The 18,032-nt window shown below is 40.6% G+C and overlaps 1 protein-coding gene across 1 annotated transcript in view; it reads left to right on the forward strand.

Annotated features, from left to right (window-relative positions):
* SNTB1 (syntrophin beta 1) overlaps positions 1–18,032 on the forward strand; it is a 116,400-nt gene that overhangs the window by 47,486 nt on the left and 50,882 nt on the right. Inside the window, exon 2 of the mRNA XM_065831035.2 lies at positions 11,513–11,729. Coding sequence (XP_065687107.1) covers positions 11,513–11,729 — 217 coding nt within the window. The remainder of the gene's footprint in view (positions 1–11,512; positions 11,730–18,032) is intronic.

Genomic DNA, 18,032 nt, shown 5'->3' on the forward strand with positions numbered 1-18,032 from the left:
CTCCAGTAGTACAAATGGCAAATAGATTTCAGATACAAATAAATTAGCATTCTTCTCACCGATTAAACAAACAGTTTTCTTTGTGATGATTTGAAACGGAGTTGCATTTCACTACAGTGCTTTGAAGCTCAGCTGGGAATGGCCAGTTCCTTTTCCAACCTCTGTTATCAGCCTCCTGTACAAGTTGACCAAAAAGTACTTGGCGGGCAGTTTGCAGACCCTGAAAAACAATAGGTTGTTCTCTTTTAACCTGGCTTTGACCTAACCTGGAACAGTCAAAACTGGCATTTGGCACGGTGAGGAAACGTGTTTTGATGTGCAGAGTCAACTGCACTTGCTGTTCAGCAGCTGCTGAGAGTGACCTGTGTCTGTCTTCTTGCAGGGAGGGCTGGGGGGACCATGCTGGCCCCAGCATCGGTGGCTACCAGGCGAGTCTCAGTAATTCTCTGTAGTAGGGCCTGAATGAAGCAGAGGATTACTTTGCCCTTAAATTGAAGATTTTTTTTTCTGGGACAGATATCATTGCTTGTTTTCTGGAAGGATAAAGTGTCCACTGAAACAGGATTATATTTACATTATTATTGCAGGGCCATCTGTGAAATAGGCTTTCTGTACTACAGTAAAGAGCTGTGACCCCTCACGGAGTTATCTTTTAAGCTGCATACTAAACCCACAGGGGCTTATGGCTCAAAGCTAATGGGGATTTAACTTCTCACTGAAAGGAATTTGAAGCCTAACCCTATTTAGATGCTCTTTGCTCTCATTGATTAAATGCCCAGTGCACTGCAAGAAATCTAATGGAATCATAACTATATGAATTTTCCATCTGACAAAATGGATGCTGGGGGATGCTCCATGCAATATTTATTAGAAATGGAGTTTGATCTTAAAAGGGCATTTTAAATAAAAATGTCAATTCGAAGTACTATTTTGTTTGCAGAGGAAAAAATGAATTCAAGTGAGAACAGATTTTTCAAAGCACAAAACCATTTCCTAGAAAAAAAAATCAGCTTCTGTATTGTGATTTTTAGGATTTTAGGAGGATTTTGACTGCTTCCCCTGTTCCCCGTGTTCACTACTGCATTTCTGAGATCCTGTCTGCAGAATAGTTTTGAATTATGCTATTTAAAAACAATAAACCTGCAAAAAAGTAAATATTTTCACCCCAAATAGCACTATGCACTAGATTTCCAGAAGGACCATATTCCATCAGGGACCATTGGCAATTTTCTGAGATGCCGTAACTACAACTTCTCAGAGATGAGAATAGAAGAGCTATCATCTTGTTAAGGGACTTTTGAGCTGCAAATAACCACACATGATGTTGTATGTCAGCATGGTTGGTTTTCCGTCATGGTCTCTTTGGGTGCTGCAATTCTGAGTATTTCCTGTGTTTGAAGTGCTAAGTGCTTTCTGAATACCTTTTAGCCAGTGCTAATTACTAGTGTGCTTATTCTTTAATTGTTGAAGTTTGCTGTTAGGGTTTTGATGGCTTATTCATAGAGAAAACCCATAGTGCCTGGGAGGAAAGGGCTACGTTCAAATGGAAGCCCAAGCACTGAGGCACAAGCCTGTGCCTTAATGTTTCCTTGTCCTTCTCTTTTCATCACCCTCTCTAGATATACAGTCCTGCTTCCTTCTCTTCTTGAAATACAAGGGGTGGTGTGTTGTGGGGTCTTGTCTCCCTTCCAGGGTCTCAGCAAGTAATCTGTCTGCTTCAGGTAATTTTCTCCTAGCCTGTAATCCAGCAAGGAGAAAGGTGTGGAGCCAAACCTCATTCCAGGTCTGCCACTTGCCTGCTGGGTCCTCTTGCAAGTGTCTTTGGGAGGAGAAGAGGCAGTCTGAGACTGTACTTAGACTTCAGAACCAGGCAACGGTGGTCTTGAGCTATTGTTATGCCACGCTGAAATAAATAAAAGTATAGTTTGTACATCATGCCCACCTCTGATCTAAAATTAATCCCAATTCCCAATGACAGATTTAGGGACATCCTTTGACTTGTGTTTCCTTTTTTTTTTTTCTTAATTATATAGAAGTCTTAAAACTATTGTACAGACTTTCTTATGTGTCATTAGAAAAGCTGTTGTGCTTCTCCTGTTGAAATGTGATGGCAGAGCAGCACGGAGATGGTGGTGTTTGATGGAGAGAAGCAATTCTTGGGGGCTGGCAATGTAGGACTGACTGGATGCTTCCCCAAATGGACCTGTTATTCCAAGTTTGAATGAGAAAGGGGGAGAGAAGTGGGCAGGCACACTGGCACTCGTCACTAAACTTCAGTAGTGTTCACATTGTATTTATCTACATATCTATGTACATGTCTGTATTTACATACATATGTACATATAGATATAAATATTTATTATCACTGGCACTTGAGTGTTCTGGATATGACCATTGGTCTTTCCTATTGGAAAGGCTGTTAATTAAAGGATTCCTCAAAATACGGACTTATATGGTAGATCTGATGCCTTTCAATGGATAGCTCAGCCACAGGAGATACGGCAAGTTGTTAAGTGAATGAGTGCTTTGAGTTTGTTCATTTCCAAAGCTCTTGGAGCTGTCCAGTGAAGAATGAAAACTATGAACTTTGAAGTTTTGGAAGTGATTATTTTGAAAGCCCTGCTTTTTAAAATAAATCCTGGCGATCTTGGAACATCTTCAAGGTCTTCCCTTGGGAGAAGACTTTAGGCATTGTGAAACCAGTTTTCAGTGGCACTGGGATCCTTTTGAGTTGTTTAAAAATGAAAAGTCATAAAGGTATAGAAATTAAGTTTAATGCAGAGAACCCTGCCACTGACTTACTGCATGACTTTGAGGAAGGCATTTTAACTTGCTTGTGTCAGTTTAGCCATCTGTAAAGCAGGTACAATCATACACAGCATAATAATTTCCCTCAGCAAGTGCCATTTTCAGTCTATCCTGTACTACTTAATGATTTGTGTGACTGCTGAAATAACAGAATACTCTAAAACTGTAATGCCCTTACGTGTTTTTCACATAATCACTAGTGGTTGAAATATTTGTTCTGACACTTGAGATTACTCAAGTAAATAGAAAAATTATATCACGCTGGTGATGCCAGACACCTTGAATTCCATCTGAGCATGTGGGTGATTGGAGAGGGATCTATAAATACTAACAGAGAGGGGGACACAACAAGCCTGAGCAGCACATGAGAAATTCTGAATCAACTTATTCTAGAGCTTTAGATAAAATATTTAATAGTACAATATGTCAATACTGGGCAGGAAATGGTCCTGAGGAGTCCAAGTACTGCAAGTATGATGACCTAGTCCTAATATCATGTGACTATTTTATTTTATTTTAAATTTATGAAGCATTCTGCCTTGGAGACAAGCAGAAGCTCCAGTTTGATTGTCAGTGAGTGACTCACAGGTCCCACAATGGCTTTGCTCAAGATGTGACTGCTAATTTCCATGTTCAGCTCCCAAATTGCCTGTTTCAGATGTTTTCCACTTCAATTATGAAAGATTTGCATAGTTCTAATTGTAGAGTTCATAATGTCACATAACAATGTGGCAAATGAGCTGTGTCACATTTTACATAAAAATGTAGCACGTTAGGTAGTTACTCCTTGCATGTTTTGGCAGTAGTCTTCTTCAGATTTTAGTTTATTAGGTAAGGGACACTCATTCAATGCAGCTGCTCCCTGCTCTCCACTGAGTACTGTTTCTTTTGACTACAAGCTCTTCAAGATACTGTCAGTATCTCCTTCTAGAGCAAGCCAAAGTATGCCCTTTTAACCAAACATTGTGCTTTTGGGGATTACAGAGTATTTACAAGCTAAATTTTTCTTTTTTTTCAGATTATGAAGAGAGAGGGATCTCTGTGTTTATTTTGGGGAAGTACATAATGTTTTTGGAAGACAGATGAATGGCTTATGGGACCTTGCCATTAGAATTCATCATGAGTGACATATCTGAAATCAGAACTGAATATAGGCAATTTATTGAAACAGGAACTTTGCAACTTAAAAAAAACCCCAAACTTAATTCAGCTGAAGGAAATGGTAACACATTCAGTGTAGTAGGTATGAGTAATGGAAATTTTCATGGAAAGTATTGAGTAACATCAACTAAGACTCTGTAGTTTATTATTAATTTGTCAGTTTGAAATTTTCTGTGCCAGATTACCAGCAACCTGTGAGTGCTTTTGGTCACTCCATCAGCTGAAGTGCTAAAACATGTCACATATTTAGTGCTTTGAGCCAGGCCAGTGATCCAGCCTCAGATTTCACTGTGGTTCTGTGTGACAGAAGTTCATGTTTGTTTAGTTTCTGTTGGTATTTTGAACGGAAACACAAAGATCTTACCCCAGCATCGAAACTAGTCCTGCTTCCTTGAGCCTGTATGCTGTTAGCCTCAAACATGGACTAATGATGATATTAGAACCTGTCAACATAACTCACAACGGAGTTGGAAGGGGGTGATAAGCAGTGACCAGCCCCAAGTGACAGCGGGGACAAGTGGGTGGGAGATGCTGACTGCAAGTGAAGTTTTCAGGCTAATATAGGCTGGAGAGGTGCATGTTGTGTATTTTAATTTTGCTTGCTCTGTGTGGAGTATAAAACCGTGGCTTTGTGGAGAAATGAAGATGAATTAATATTCACTAGGTTTTGCAGTTGACAAAATTGATGTGCTGCATAAGATGAGCAGACATTTAAAGCCTTCACTCCCTGGAAACACTTATGCTGAGGAAACTCAGAAACGGTTGAAGAAGTGTTTACTAAAGGAGAACATCAAGCCTAGGGAATCAGGGACTGAATCAGCTCACATCATAGGTAAAGTCTCAGGATAACAAACTGAGAAAAAGTAATTCTCTGAAGATTTTTTGGTGTTACAGAGAAGCACGGGATGGTGGCCTGGGGATGTCACCTCCAGCTCCACGAGTGCTGAAATCAGAGCGGAAAAGGAAGGTCCCTGGTGCAGGTGGAAGGAGAAGGCTGTTTGTGGTTCCTGCCAAGCCTTGCTGCTGAGTTTACTCCTACAGTTTCTCATCTTCTAAAACATATTTGGTGGAGAATTACGTTTTATGATACCTGCTATGGATAACACAATGTGGCCGGTCAGGGTGCCCTGTCAGGTTATCAAAGCCATGAGGTTTCACAGACTGCACCCATGCGTGGCTTCTGAGAGCAGCCTATTTTCTCACATTTGATGGGGGCCACGCTGATCCCTCAGTCTGCTGTCTGTATTGCAAGTCTCTTTACCTCATTGACAAATAAATTATCTTAACCATGCAAAATCGCTTATTGCAAGGTGCTTTGAACAGGAAAGGCCGTCATTTCTTTGAGTGCAAGCATATGATGGTGCTTACAGCACTGCTTAATGTTGCTCCACCTTTTTTATAGAAGCAGCTGCTAAGCTAAAGGAGCACAGTGAAGTATTCGTAATATTTTTAAAATGCAGCTGTTGATCTTTCTCACCCAGCCTGTTTGCAGCTCACTGAAAGCTTGTAGCCCACTTGAAGCCTGGTTGCTTACCAGCAGCCTTTTGGCACTAATTGCTAACGCCTTCCCTTCAGGTAGACTTTATCTTAAAGGTGTATTTGTCTCCTGAAGATTCTCTTTCAAAACACTCATTCACCTCTTCCAAATAAAAAGTATAGTAAGTGCATACAATGAGTATATTTTAAAAGGATTTAAAACCCCTACAATTTAGATCCAGGCCCGTCTCTTTCAGGGATGGAGCAACATACACTGAATTCAGATGAATTAATTTAAAACCAGCAGATAATGGTAACTACAGTGTGAGAAATGGCCAAAGCATAAAGGGGATTTGTATTCTCACAAGGTGTTTATTTTAACTAATTTGTATCATTTCCCAGAGGTGGAGACCTGATGCTCTTTGGCAGATTGAGAGGTTTACTATTTCAAATCCCTTTCAGCATGGAGGAAGGCAGATGATGCTAATGGTTGTTACTCATCTGAACACAGTAACAGATGTTTCTGTAGGAAATGGAGTGGAAACACACACAAGAAGGATTGTTGACTGGTTTTTGGTTTATGCCCACATTAAAGCTGTTAAAAGGGTCATGCGTCACATCATCATAGACGATCTGATTCATAAACTCTTTTCTTCAAGTATTTGGGTCTTAGTTTCAATGATGGTACCAGCAGCTGGATAGATTCTCATCTCGTTTTTATACATGTTTCTTTACTGTAGGGTGTGTGGTTTACTTGGCTTCAGTGGAAATTTATCTCTAACATAAAACCTAGTATGATGATTCTGAATTAATTTTAATACAGTAGACCTTTCTCCAGCTCTGTTAATCTCAGTTCCATTGACAGTAGTGTAAAACACTCTGCATTTATGTTGGCTTTGCTTGGGCAGAGTTTATAAATTTTATGGCAAGACTTCTCCTTTCAGTTACAGCTAGCTTTGAAACCATGTGGGACATTTTGGTTTGTGCCTTACCAAAACCGCTAGACTGCAAATTTTGTGTTTTAATGTTTCATCAAGCAAAATGACACAACCGTGCCGAGTGATTGACTTCCTTGGCTGTTCTGCTCTTCTGAAGGCCACATACTTGTGATTACTTGTAGGTTTTGGTACCATCCACTTTTTTCTTGGGACAATATAATTTTAGTACCTGTTAGGTGGCTCTGAATTGTTGACTTGTACTGGTAGTGGTGCTATCTGTAACCTCAGAAGTGTTTGTCTTCATTTATTTCCTCCTTTCCAGGTGGGAACTGTATACCTGCAGGCTGGGCCTCCTCTAGTTCTGCATGACCAGCTCTTCTTAAACTAACCAAGAATCAATTTTCTCAAGAAAAGCTTTGTGTGCCATGCTGCCAGTGATACCCTCGCAGATGGTCTGATGTAATCGCTTCAGCACAGATGGGTCAAACGGCCCCTTCACACTGAATAAGCTGATAAACATAATTGATCTCATCATGTTCAGTTTGTGGGCTTGAGTGACTCCAAAGGTTGATCCCTACATTCTGTCTTAAAACATCTCAAGTATGACAGAGGACTTGCCTAGCTCCTATTCTCTGGGTCATCTTTTACCCTGGCAGAAGCCAGACCAGATGAAGATAGAATTGCGGGAACTTTTTTTTGGTATAGGTATCAGTAACGTTAGCACATCCTTTGAAAGTAGGCTCAAGAGGTTTCTGGGTGATGTTTTCTACTTACCTTTGGTAGTTGTCTCTGAGTACTTACTTAGGAGAGAACAAATGCATAAAGAAGAGACTGTGCTTTTCTCTTGCGAAGGGGGATTGCTTGATCATCTCTTTTCGAGCAAATTCGAGCATGTTGTTCCTTTTGCTTTCAATACTGTAAACCTACACATCCTGTCCTCATTCCTATAGTAAAGAAAGAGCTTTGCTCGGGAGAGCTGGCTTTTCTTCAGTGGTCTTTGTTTTCCCTCCTAGGAAACAGTTTGAATGTGTCAGAGGAGTCCCAGTTCCTCAGAACTGCATCTGGCCAAGAACCTGACCAAGTTGGTCTGTAGTATTTCTCTCATTAAAAGCCTGCTTCTTTCCCCCCCATAAAACAAAGTCATCTGTGAATAGTAACAAAGGATTAATTGTGGAGACTTGGGACTTGGCAGAAGTGCCTATAAATGGAGTGCTTTTTTGGAAGCTACATTGCCTGTCTTGCAGATCAAAAAATAAATGCAGAGTATTTCAATGTGTATCAGTGGATTAATTCAGCTGATTGCCACTTCCCTTCCTCTTCTCTTTGTGGGGAGGGGTGCTCTGGAGATTGGAATTTTAATTGCTTGACCGCAGTATCTAATTAGTGGTGCACCAAAAGGGCACGGATCATTAATTAGTCCTGAATATAAAGATCTCTGAGGTTGAGCTATAGCATCAAATGGATGAGTTGAGACAACTTTCAACTGAAATTACAGTCTATCAGTAAATTGATTTATAATAATGAATGCATTAGAATTTCTTATCAGTCCTTGCATGTTGGTTTCTGTGTTTGCAGAGTACATTCTGGTGACCTTAAAGAATGTGGCATTTTTATATAAATATATATTTAGTATTTGTGTATCTATTATATGCACGTATATATTCTGAAGGCATATATATATACATGCCTGTAGAATAGTTATCCATAACTCAGAGTTGCTATACAATGGCATGCCTTATTTAATTTTATTAAAAGTTTTGGAGTTTTAGTCCATTAAGTAGTTTCATTGGTAACATATAAAAACAGTGTTCTCTACAGCCACTTTATTTTTCAGTCGGTACCTGGATTTGTGCTGCTGTATCCAAAGGGAAATCTAGCTCTTGAGTGTAATGATCTGAGAACAGAATATTATCCACATTATTACTTCAATGTCCAATAGTCTGTATGATATTTTTTCTGGTTTTAAAGCTTGATGATGGAATTGAATAGTATAACTTCAGTTATACATTAACATTTCTGCATTCAAGATTCTCAGTGCAGTTTGGAATAGGAATATGCCTGTAAAACATACTGGTATCAGCTCGTTTTCTACTAGGTGGATTAAGAACTGGTTAATGGACAGACTGCAAAATGTAAACACGTGCGGGGTTACCATAAATTGCTGTGTGTGTAGTAGGGTTACTGGTGCATTCGTATAAAACACAGTGTTCTGCAGTATTTGCATCTAAAGTTTAGAGGTAAATAGGAAATAATTGCTGATAAAACTTATGAATCATCTGAACAGCATGTGCCTTATTTCAGCTAAATTCATAAACTGGACTTTGGTTATAGACATGTAATTATAGATGTTGATGAGGCAAATGGAAAACACTGGCTCTGAAATTTAAATGATACAAAAAATAATATAAATGGATCAAGTTCTGCCACTTGTTTCGCTCCCATATTCCATTTGTGTATTTATATGTATTCATTTAGAGGCTTTTAAAATATGAAACACATTTGAATATGCAAGAGCCATAAAGTCTGGTTTGTAAAACCCAGCAGAATTCAGCGATGAATCTAGAGAGCTGTGCTTGTATTTTAGTGGGACGTAAGAAGTAATTAGTAGAAAACTACTTTTACTTTTTTTTGAGAGAGAGAAAGAGAGAGAAAACCTATATTCATTTTATTTTTTAATTCTCCTGCAGAATTTTGTGGGAAGCTGGTGTTCAGCAGTTTACCAGTATATTAATAGGTCTTTATTCATGTAAGTCCCTGGGGCTGAACAACCATCTCCTGTTGAGAGTTAGTAGAAACTAGATGTCTGGGAGTTCAGAAGTTGGCAGGAGTTTTCATAGGATGTTTTCCCTCAAGGTAATTTTCTTGGCTTTTGCAGTGTTTGAGCCTCAGTTTGTGGAAAGAGGGTCGTGTTTCTGCTCTCTCCTCCTGCTTGCGCTTCCTCTATTGCAGGAGTTTCTGAAAGAGTGCAGCTGCCTGTTGTGAATTCACCGGCGCATCGCATGGAAACTTGGTCTCTTGGCACACGGAGAGGACGGCTCTTGTCTTCTGTCCCTGTTTCTGGGGAATTAAATTCGCATTTAGTGTTCCTGCCTAGGTTTAGAGCCAAATTTTTCACTCCAGCTTCCTTCCTCCCCCTGCACCTCTCTCCTTTCCTTAATTAAAAGATGCTCAGGTTGAATGCGTATATCTGCAGCTGAAAAAGGGTGAAAATAGCATAGAAGAAATAGCTACACTGTTGAGACCTGGACCTTTATTTAGTATTGCATTCGCTGGCATGTCAGCGTAATGGAATTTGAAAGATGACTGGATTATTTTTTTCAACAGATTAACTGATAATCTCTAATTTTAAAGGGAACAAAATTTTCTTTGCAGTCAAGCAGATTTTTACAGCTTCAGCTGTTCCTCCCATCTAAGTGAATGAGAAAGTCATATTTGTTCAGTTTAAACAGGAATAGATTCACCACATCTGTATGTGTTCAGTCTCTTTGTTTCCCGAAGGCTACGAGTAAATCCAAACTGAGATGCTGAGCGCTAAAACCTATACCTGTACGGCACTGGCTAGAACTGATCATTTTCAGCACCTTTGAAAATCAGATGATTTATGGGGTCCCCAGAGGTGAGCACTTGTTTTGAAAGTGAGGTGACACAAGTTTTTAGACATTGGACTCCAGGTAGGTGTCTACAAAAAGATCAAAAAATCAACCTCAACACCCTTTGCCTTAAATACTTTCTGGAAGACCAGTAGAATCTCATGCCAGCTCTTCCCTGAGCAGGGAAGAAAATAATTTCATTTCACAGCTATCTCTCTTGGGAAAGCTGTTACGAAGTGCCTTGAAAATAGTGCTGCTGAAATCACCTACCTTATCTGTGGTTTTCACAGAAGCACCATTGTTCTTCTCCTCTCCTCTGAATGCTTCCCTTGCTTTGACTTTGAACTTAAACGTTTCAGTCTGCTTTCCATAATTTAACCTCCCTCACCACAATGCCCTTTTGCGATTTACCCATCTGTTTGTTACTCAGTCATTCCCAGCCTCCTCAGCTGAGCTGACATAATGATCTGCACCATTTCCTTGAAATCGTCTCTCACAGCATTTTAATAACTTCCCTAAATAAGTTCACGGTGCTCCTGCCCTTTCGATTCATCTCGTCGCTGTTTGAGTCACGGGTGCAATCAAGTGGCAATAGTGACTTAGGCAGTCACAGCTGTGTACATTGGATATATACATTTAACCAGACTGCTTAAATGTGAGGTCTTTCGTTGGTTGAGCTCCGTCAAGCTTGTGAAGGAGGAGACAAGCACATGAAAAGCAAAAGTGATATTGAAGTGCCGAAATAATTCAAAAACGGGGGAATAGTTGCAATATTTGCCTGCGTAAGAAAATATGAAGTATGAGTGTAAAAGAGATATTGATTTTTGCATACATGAAGATTATTTGAGAATCCTACACTCACTTTTCCTATCAATACTGGAAAAAAGCACTGGAAGAGGCTGCAAAGAGATTTAATCCAACACCTCTATTCTCATGAAAAGCTCAAGCTCAATTTTATTTCCCCATGAGAAGGCTGAGATGTGAATTGTTTTTTGTTTATCTATATATGTATAAGTAGATCAGCTAAAACTGCTTGCCAGCAAGCAGAAATAGCTGTTGAGAACAGTGACGGACCACTGACAAGCGTGAACCAGAAGCAAGACATGAGTTTGTAGCATTAGGAGTATCACTAGAACATTTTAGATAGAGGAAGAATAGATTCACTGTCACTTGGTTGAATGTCTTTCTCAAAAACTTCCCTATACCTCAGCCAGCCCCCAGCTTCTGTACATAGAAGTCACTGCATGAAAACACAGAGCCTGTTGAGTAGAGGTTGGATGGCTCTCCTGGCCTTACACCAGCCAGATGTTTTTATTTCTCCTATTCTGTTCTTTTCCCTCGTTTTACTCATTGCACCACACTGAGATGGGCTGCAATCAGATCTCCATCTTCTGTATTTGCACAGCTTCCAATGCTGTGATGCTGGACGAGTAGAAATAACAAACAGCACTGAGGATTCAAAGAACTCACACAGATGCAACTACTGAATATCCCTTTATTTATTACTTTTTCTTTTTTTTTATTTTTCTTCTTCCCTAGTGAAATACATGAGAGAAGCAACCCCCTATGTGAAGAAAGGCTCTCCTGTTTCAGAAATTGGGTGGGAGACGCCTCCCCCCGAATCTCCCCGCTTGGGCTGTGCCTCTGCTGACCCACTGTCGCAGCTTTCGCTCTCCATCCACAGAGACAAGAAGACGATACCCCTCAAGATGTGCTACGTGACACGCAACATGACAGTGTCAGACCCCGAAAACAGGTGAGCGAAGGATTTACCCGGGGCTGGGATTTTGCCTTTGTGTTGAATGGTCATTGGCCTGTTCAGCATTGAGGTTTAGTGCCCAGCTGTGAGGGCGTAGAGGCTCCTCAGCTTTTGGGTTGTGCTAGAGAAATTCTTCAGTGCAGTGATCCAATGTTTTTATTAGAAACAGAATTGCAGGTATTTGTTTTTATCCTGATGAAGTGTCTGCTTTTGAAGGAAAAGACACTGTACACACTAATTGGTTACATCTTCCGGCCTGGCTTAATATAATTCCACCAAATTGCATTGTATTTCCTTTTTTAGTGAATATTATTTTAAGAATGGCCTGTTTTGTCCATTGATTTCTGGGCATTGAAGTCAAGAATAGGAGAAAAGTTCCACTTACAAGGCATTAATGGGGAATTTCTGTGACTTCTTGTTTGTTTTTTTTAATTTTTTTTTTATAAAGCTAAAAATAGGATGAGCTTTTACCAGCCCTTATTTATAACATATGTGGAACAGCTGCACCACACCAGCATGCTCTCTGATCCCTTCTCTAACAGCTGCTAATAAAAAAGGGATCAGTCAAGTCAGTAATACAGACTGATTCTTCCATCCAAATAATGGCCTTTTTGTTTTGCTGTGGAGTGCAGGCTTGCCCAGAAGCTGGTTGTAATGACTTTGATTCTCAGCACTTACGTATAAGCATAAATAAAAGTTACATTTTCATTTGCAGACAAAGATAAGGAGAAGAGGGGAGAGCAGAAGGCGGTTTGGGGAGGATGAGTTCCCTTGCACTGCCATTCAGGAACTTTATCAGTATCTGTGTAATCTTCTGTCTTTCTTTTTATATTTGTCTGGCCTTCTTTAAAGTTTGTTTGGTTTTTGGTTTGGGGTTTTTTTGTTTGTCTGTGTTTGGTTCTTTTGGTATGTGTTTTCTTTTCCTCTATGCCTCATTGTTTAGTATTGCTTTACTTGGCTTCTGCTTTTCATCTCACCAAGCAGTTACCACCGTAGTCAGTGATAACTGACCACTACAGAAGTGCAATTGTAAAAGAGCAATTACCTAGCAGTCTTTCTCAAATTCAAATCAGGATGGTTATTGATATCCTCCACATTTTTTTCATGTAAATCTGCATAGTTTAAGATGTAAGGTTTGATACCTATATCATTAGCCTGAGTTTTTGTCATTCTGTCTGCCATGGAGTATATTTTTAAAATAACCATGTAGGTCACATTGTTTGAATTACCACAACATGCTTTACACATGTTGGCTTCATTGTTGTGGCATTTTTCCCTTTTTTTTTTGATCATATTGTGGTTCTCAGCTTCTGTCACACTCCTGCTCCTCAGTTTTGTTGGAAGGCCTGATTCACGGGGGCACACACCATTGCTCATGACACTTCTGCGACAGAGCTGACTTTTTTGAAGCGTGCTACAAATGTGTGTGTTCTTAGGTGTTACTAGGAAGTAACGCGTGGGAGAGTCATTTTGCTTATTATCACGGTTTTCATGTTGTGTTGCTGTCATTTCCTGTGGAAAGAGTGACTTCTGATTTTTACTGTAGTCCAAAACAGTGCAGTGTACAGGCTAAGCTGGATTTTTCCATCCAAGCACACAGTACCTCACTGTTGTGCTAACCGCAGTGTAATACCAGCATCCCATCAATTCACACCTTTGCCTATATCAGGGATTTTTAACAATTCTCAATACTGGAACTGATATTTCCCAGTAGAAATGCAATTACAATGCAGTGACCCATTCCCACTGGAATATATCCCAAGATAATAATCGGATTCCACAAAAATAATTTGATCTTCTTTCACAGCAGCGCCCAAACCATGTCCTTACATGCTTATGACACTTCTGTTTCACAACCCAGGGACCTGACACACATAGATCTTATAACTGATGGTGTCACTTTGCTGGATGGCTTTAGAAGAGCAGTGCTGGCAGGCTGCCAGAGCAAATGCTGGCCATAAAAGGCCTCCCTTGGACTATAGCTGAGCTAATTTCCACCTAAGATCAAGCATGGGCATAGAAAGCCTAAGTTTACCAGTGCAGATGTTTCTCCAGTGCAGGCTGGAGGTCATGTCATAGCAGGGTTGTGGGACCGGGCTGAACTGGTTTGATGTTTAGTATGAGAAGATACCTATCTGAAAGGACCCAGAAAGAAATACCTGCTTGTTGGCACTGAATCATCTCCAGATCTTAGAAAGCTGGGGTAAAATGTGGCTTTAACAGGCACAGAAGACCCATGGATTTCCCACTAGAACTGATAGCGCTCCGTAGGTTTTCTGCTTCTCCTTGAAGACTGGTCCCAGTTAAGAGATTCCTAATTTTCTGTCTGCTCTCAGATGGTTTGGTGAGTTTGTTATTTCAGAGCAGGAGCGAAGCTTGATGCTTTTAGAGCCAGCAGTTCTCAGGTGTCTCCTTCACCTACCCTGCCTGTGGGCTCACTCTGAAGGAGGTAGGGAATTGTCTTCCCTGTTGCCTGATTAAAAAAGCTGTAAGATACCAAAGAGAAGGTCCTTAAAACAAACCAATGCAAAACTCAATGTGTAGGAAAAAAATTTTAACAGTAGAAATGTGGTAACAGGAGAAAAGATGCAGAGCATCTTAGTGGCATCTGTATCATTCTCCTCTAGACACAGGAGCCATCATTATATTTTAGCCTGGAAGAAACTAGATTAAAATAATTACTACTTAAATCTGTTGTTTGCCTGTGTTTTTACTGGTAAGTGGCAGCGTTAAGTGTTAATGTCAGGTGTCAGAGAGGAGCATCCACTCTCAACGAAGGGATGTGTGGGAATGGTCACAGCTAGTAATACCAAGAAGCAGTAAATCTTGCTGCAGTATAAAAATCTTCTCTTCAATTTCTGGTGATGATATTAAGGAATTGGGGGGGGGGGGTGGGAATAGGTCTTTCTGGCAAAATTTGTTCCGTGGTTGTTTTTGAAGTCTTGGGACATGATAGAAAACACAGCACAGGAGATGAGACATTCCCTGGAGGAACGAGGCTGTTCTGCACAGACTGAAAAGGTTTTCTTGTCTACTTTTGAAATCACCTTGATCGTACCAGCACTTAGCATGCACAGATTTCATTTTTCCAGTGGCAAGAGTCCAGAGCAATGTGATCCTTACAGGAAACTTCATCAGGGATCCAGTCTTAAGGATCAAGTTACTCGTTGGCAGGATTTGGCCCTCTGGTGGCAAAGGTTTTGAAGCTGGGTAAGTGTAGCCAAGACAGATTCCCTGCAGCATGGTGCTGGCTGCCAGCCGGCACCACTGGAGCTGGGTCGGCCCTAGGTGGACACTAGCGATTCTAGGGAGATTCCTGGGGAGTTAGAAATCTTCCTTTCCTAATGGACACTACAGATTTAGCAGGACTGGCCTCTGGTTTAGGAAACTTGGGTCTTTATTTTATTTTTTTCTGTTACCATGTGTTATAGGTGGGCAAAAGAAAGAGAAAGGACTTATGTATGCAGGGGGGATAGAGCAAAGGTAAAGATACTATAAAGATACCAGTATAAAACAATCCCCCTCCACACTTCCTCAGGGAATTTGTGCCTTGCTCTTTGTGCTGTTATTGAGCTGCTCTCTGCAGACAAAATCTCTGTGAAATAGAGAGACCATACTTAATTCGCATGTTGTTGTAGCTACAGCTTGAGATCCTTGGATGAAAGGCATATAGCACTTAATTATCATTATTGGTACAGACATGTTTTACTGTTTGAATATCAATAAGTCCTTTGAAGAAGTCATTGAGCCTGCTAGAGTCAAAGTCCTGATATCGAGAATTTTTGTTACTGTTGTTTTTTGGTTTGGTTTGTTTTTTTTCCTGGTGGGCTGTGTTTGTTATCTGTTTAGATTACTTTTAAACTAGGGAAAAAAATCAACAATCTGACATTAAAGTAAAGCAACTTGAAAGGATGTAATTCAAATTCAGAAAAGAACAAAAATGACGGAAATCAGGGTTAAATTCTTGTTGACTCTTCCCTCACCCTCCAACCACCCTGCTGTGCAGAGCGCAGGGTCTGTTATAGAAGGATGATCTGCCACTGTGAAGCCCTTTGCATCCTTGCCCAAAAAACGTAGTGCATTTAAGATCAAGGCAAATGTGAGTTTTTAACCTTAGCTCCCAACTATTTTACTGTTATGGATTCAAATCCTTCTTTTGAATAAGGTGGGATGTTTCTTGTCATGTTCTTGTTTGTTTGTAGTACTGTAACTGCTAATCTGCCCCCTAAATCTGCTCTTTACTGGAAGGGGTGAACAAGTAGGCGGCACTTGAGATATATCTAATGTTCTCTCTTTTCAAACTGAGAGAAGTTAGGTGACTTAGCTAAAAAGACATTTACAGCATCCTCTTCAATACCCTGAGGGTAGGAGAAGGAAGAAGTTGGGGTGTAGGCAGGAGGGGATGAGGAGTGGGGTGGTGGGATGGCTGAAGGGCCAGGCAGTGGGGAAGGCCTCCTCCTTCATACATTAACATGTCCTCTCCAAAAACTGCATGGCTGTGGGACCCCCCACCGTGGCTGGGGTCAATGCACTCAGGGCTGTCAGAGGAGAGACCCGTAAGGTTGCATTTATTCTCTTATGTTGGAAATTTGTGGCAAGTCATTAGCTGCTAGAATTAATAATTGTTTCAGACTGGGCTGTCTGATGGTCGTCTATTATCTACATCATCTGCTTTTCAGGCAGCTCTGCAATCACTGGCGCATTTTGGAAGCTGCAATCATCTCTCTTGCTAAGGGGCAGTTTTCCAACCTTGTAGGAGCTGGAGCTCTGAAACCTCTAGGCAGAAAGGGTGAAAAATTTATTTTGCTTTCTCATTATTAGATATAGTTATTCTCAATCATTTGTGAAACTCTCCGCCAGCCAAACAGGTCATTGGGTTTACTCTGGGTCATATGCACTTATCTCTTCAGTTTCTTCTCAGCCTTCTTGGAAGGCCACTGAGATCTGTAGGACTGTCCCTTCTGTAGAGAGGAACATTTTGGTCTCTTTTGATTCAAATCACCAGCTAAGCTTCTTGGAAGAAAACAAAACAAAACAACAACAACAACAAAATCACCAAACAACCCATAGGCCATTTTCTGCAGGATGACCTCAAGGGTATTCATTTACACAAACACATCAACAAACTAGGTTGAACTTTGAATATTCATTTACTTTTATTTACTTCAGGTTTAATTTTTGTTCTTCTAAGTCACGTTAAAATAGCTTTTTAATGTCCTAAGGACCTGCTGTAGTTTCTGGGCAACAGTGTGAGAAATGAGTTGCTGGTGGAATGTGCCAGGGTTTGGGGACACGGTGGAAACCCCTGAGTTTTCCTGCAGGACGTTTGAGATACCAGTGTAGAACTGGGTAGTTATGGCATGTTGTGACTGACCTTCAGTCTGTGCAGGTCCTGGTGAACCTGGGATTGGTCATATCTCATTTTCTGGAAAAACAAGGTACATCTTTCCCCTGCCGTAATGACATGGGGCTTTCTTCCCTCCCCATCCTCCTGGGCCAGACAGGCAAGCTCCTTGTGTCCTTCCCATATCCAGCACAAATTGAATAGGAATGGGCAAAGCTCCTGCATGTATTGTTCAAAAAAAAGTCTCTGTGCATGCATGCAGCTTTGTGAGTGTAAATAAAACTTTGTGTATGTGTGTGTATCTATGTGTGAACGGGACCAAATGTGACCTGACAGGAATAAAATGTGTCACAGTGCGTGGGTGGCAAGGAAGGATGTGCGTGGTGTGGAGGTGGTGGTAAGTGAGGCCGGCAGAAGGCTTTCAGCTGGATTTTTGATTAACAAACTTTAACCAAAGTCCTTATTTTCTGTGAAAATATTTAAATAAGGAGTTAAGGGAGAAAAAGAAGGTATGGTGGGGTTTCATGTCATATATTGTTTGGGTTTGTTGGGGTTTTTTTTCAGCTACTGCTGCAATTAGGGGAGTTTTAAAAAAGAGAATCTTGATTTTTTTTTTTCCAACCAGCTTTGACTGTAGAGGATTGAGCTGAGGAATAGAAATAAGAGCAAAATAACTGGAAATGAATCAGGGGAGGGGAAACAACAAGAAGAAACTTCCTTGAGACATGCATAGAGGGAAGGGGGAAGAACAAATTAAGAAAAACAGATGGAGGAAGAAGGCAACCAACCAGGCAAAGTGATGAACCAAGAGAGTGAAAACTGCAGCAGATTTTACTTAGTGAACGTTTTTGCAAAAAAGAGAAAAATCAAAGCACTGAAGAGGTGGAGAAAGAGGAATGCTCCAGGAAATGTCTCAGATTAAAAGGAAAGTAGGAGCGGTGTGAGCGCTGCAGGGC

Source organism: Patagioenas fasciata, chromosome 2 (assembly GCF_037038585.1).
Source record: "Patagioenas fasciata isolate bPatFas1 chromosome 2, bPatFas1.hap1, whole genome shotgun sequence".
Lineage (NCBI taxonomy): Eukaryota > Metazoa > Chordata > Aves > Columbiformes > Columbidae > Patagioenas > Patagioenas fasciata.